This window comes from Austrofundulus limnaeus, unplaced genomic scaffold (genome assembly GCF_001266775.1).
Source record: "Austrofundulus limnaeus strain Quisiro unplaced genomic scaffold, Austrofundulus_limnaeus-1.0 Scaffold1739, whole genome shotgun sequence".
Lineage (NCBI taxonomy): Eukaryota > Metazoa > Chordata > Actinopteri > Cyprinodontiformes > Rivulidae > Austrofundulus > Austrofundulus limnaeus.
In genome coordinates this window covers 27,080-29,019 of record NW_013954141.1, presented here as the reverse complement: position 1 = coordinate 29,019, position 1,940 = coordinate 27,080, and the positions used below count along the sequence as shown (strand labels likewise).

At 39.1% G+C, this 1,940-nt stretch overlaps 1 protein-coding gene across 1 annotated transcript in view; it reads right to left on the bottom strand.

The window, feature by feature from the left end:
• Positions 1-1,940, bottom strand: part of sorl1 (sortilin-related receptor, L(DLR class) A repeats containing) — a gene marked incomplete at both ends in the record, with an annotated part of 39,606 nt that overhangs the window by 20,364 nt on the left and 17,302 nt on the right. The window contains 2 exon segments of the mRNA XM_014033439.1: positions 444-575; positions 806-937. Of these exon segments, the coding sequence (XP_013888893.1) occupies positions 444-575; positions 806-937 (264 nt within the window).

The following is a 1,940-nucleotide window of genomic DNA, read 5'->3' as shown; positions in this document are numbered from 1 at the left end:
GTCAGTGAGTCAGTCAGTGAGTCAGTCAGTCAGTGAGTCAGTGAGTCAGTCAGTCAGTGAGTCAGTGAGTCAGTCAGTCAGTCAGTGAGGCAGTGAGTCAGTCAGTCAGTCAGTCAGTCAGTGAGGCAGTGAGTCAGTCAGTCAGTGAGTCAGTGAGTCAGTCAGTCAGTCAGTCAGTGAGTCAGTGAGTCAGTCAGTCAGTGAGGCAGTGAGTCAGTCAGTCAGTCAGTCAGTCAGTGAGGCAGTGAGTCAGTCAGTCAGTGAGTCAGTGAGTCAGTCAGTCAGTCAGTCAGTGAGTCAGTGAGTCAGTCAGTCAGTGAGGCAGTGAGTCAGTCAGTCAGTGAGGCAGTGAGGCAGTGAGTCAGTCAGTCAGTCAGTCAGTCAGTCAGTCAGTCAGTAAGTAAGTAAGCGACAGAGAAATGATTTCTGGAAGTCCTACTCACCACAGTTAGCTTCATCAGAGTAATCCCCACAGTCATCCATGCCGTCACATTTCCACTCCAGGCTCACACACAGCCCATTGGCACACTGGAAGGTGTAGGCGTCACACACTTTGCCAAATTCAGATGATGTGGCTGCAATACATGAGAATAGTGTTCTACCATTTTTACTACATGTTTCTTCTTCATAAAAAATCAAGTCAGCTGTTTGATGAATGTTTCTGATAACAGATAACAGATATTCATGACTCATCTGCCAGAGAAGCCAATCATTGACTTTTACACCGTTTCATGTTATTGTTATTTTTCCTCAAACCAATCTGAATGTATTTCCTGTTTTAATAATTATTGTTGCTGTTGCTCACCACATTCAGCATACTCCACATCTTCATCAGACCCATCTTCACAGTGTTTGATGCCATCACAAACCAGGGACTGGAACAGACACTGGGCTCGGTTCTTACACACAAACTCCATGTAGCGAGTACACAACGGGTCTGTGGGGGAAACACAAAGAACCTAAAATGGGTGATTAAAGCTAAAAAAACACAACACTATCTAAAACCTAAAAGTAGCAAGAGGATAACTAAAGACAGCAAAGACAACTAAAAGCTAAAAGGAGCCAAAGCTAAATGATGCAGTGGTAGCTACAGTTAACAAAAACCTGTGTTATTCATCTTTTAGCGCTTAGCTAAAAGTAGCAAAATAGTAATTAAAGGAGCAAAAATTACCTAAAGGTAAAAAATAGCTAAACGCTAGGTAGAAAAAGGGTCAGACAGCTATAAGACAGTTGGACTTATTTGGATCTACATGAAATAATGCTGCAGGATGAAAATGATTAATTCCTCCCAACTAAAAACAGACTGTCAATTATTATTTACGCTTTGTTTTTCAGTCCTGCCTTGTTGCTGCGTTGACATCTGAAGTTCCACATTGTGGCATTAATAATCTCATCTCATTACATCTTATCTAAAGTTAAAAATAAAACAAGGCTAGTTAATAGTTTGGAGCAGAAAAATGAGAAATTATTCTTATCTCATAATTATGACATCTTGTCTCGTAAATATGAGATATTATCTCATCATTATGAGAAAAGATGTCATCTCATAATTATGAGATAATATCTCATGAGATATTATCTCAAAATTATGACATCTTGTCTCATAATTATGAGATAATATCTCATGAGATAATATCTCATGAGATATTATCTCATAATTATGAGATAAGGTCTCATAATTATGAGATGACATCTTTTCTCATAATGATGAGATAATATCTCATAATTACGAGATAAGATGTCATAATTATGAGATAAGAATAATTTTGAGATAATATCTCATGAGATATTATCTCATAATTATGAGATGACATCTTATCTGAGATAATATCTCATAATTACGAGAAAAGATCTCATAGTGTCCCAAGGGGGGCCTTGTGGGGGGTTATCCGGGAGTATGGGGTACCGGGCCACTTGATACGGGCTGTCAGGTCCTTGTA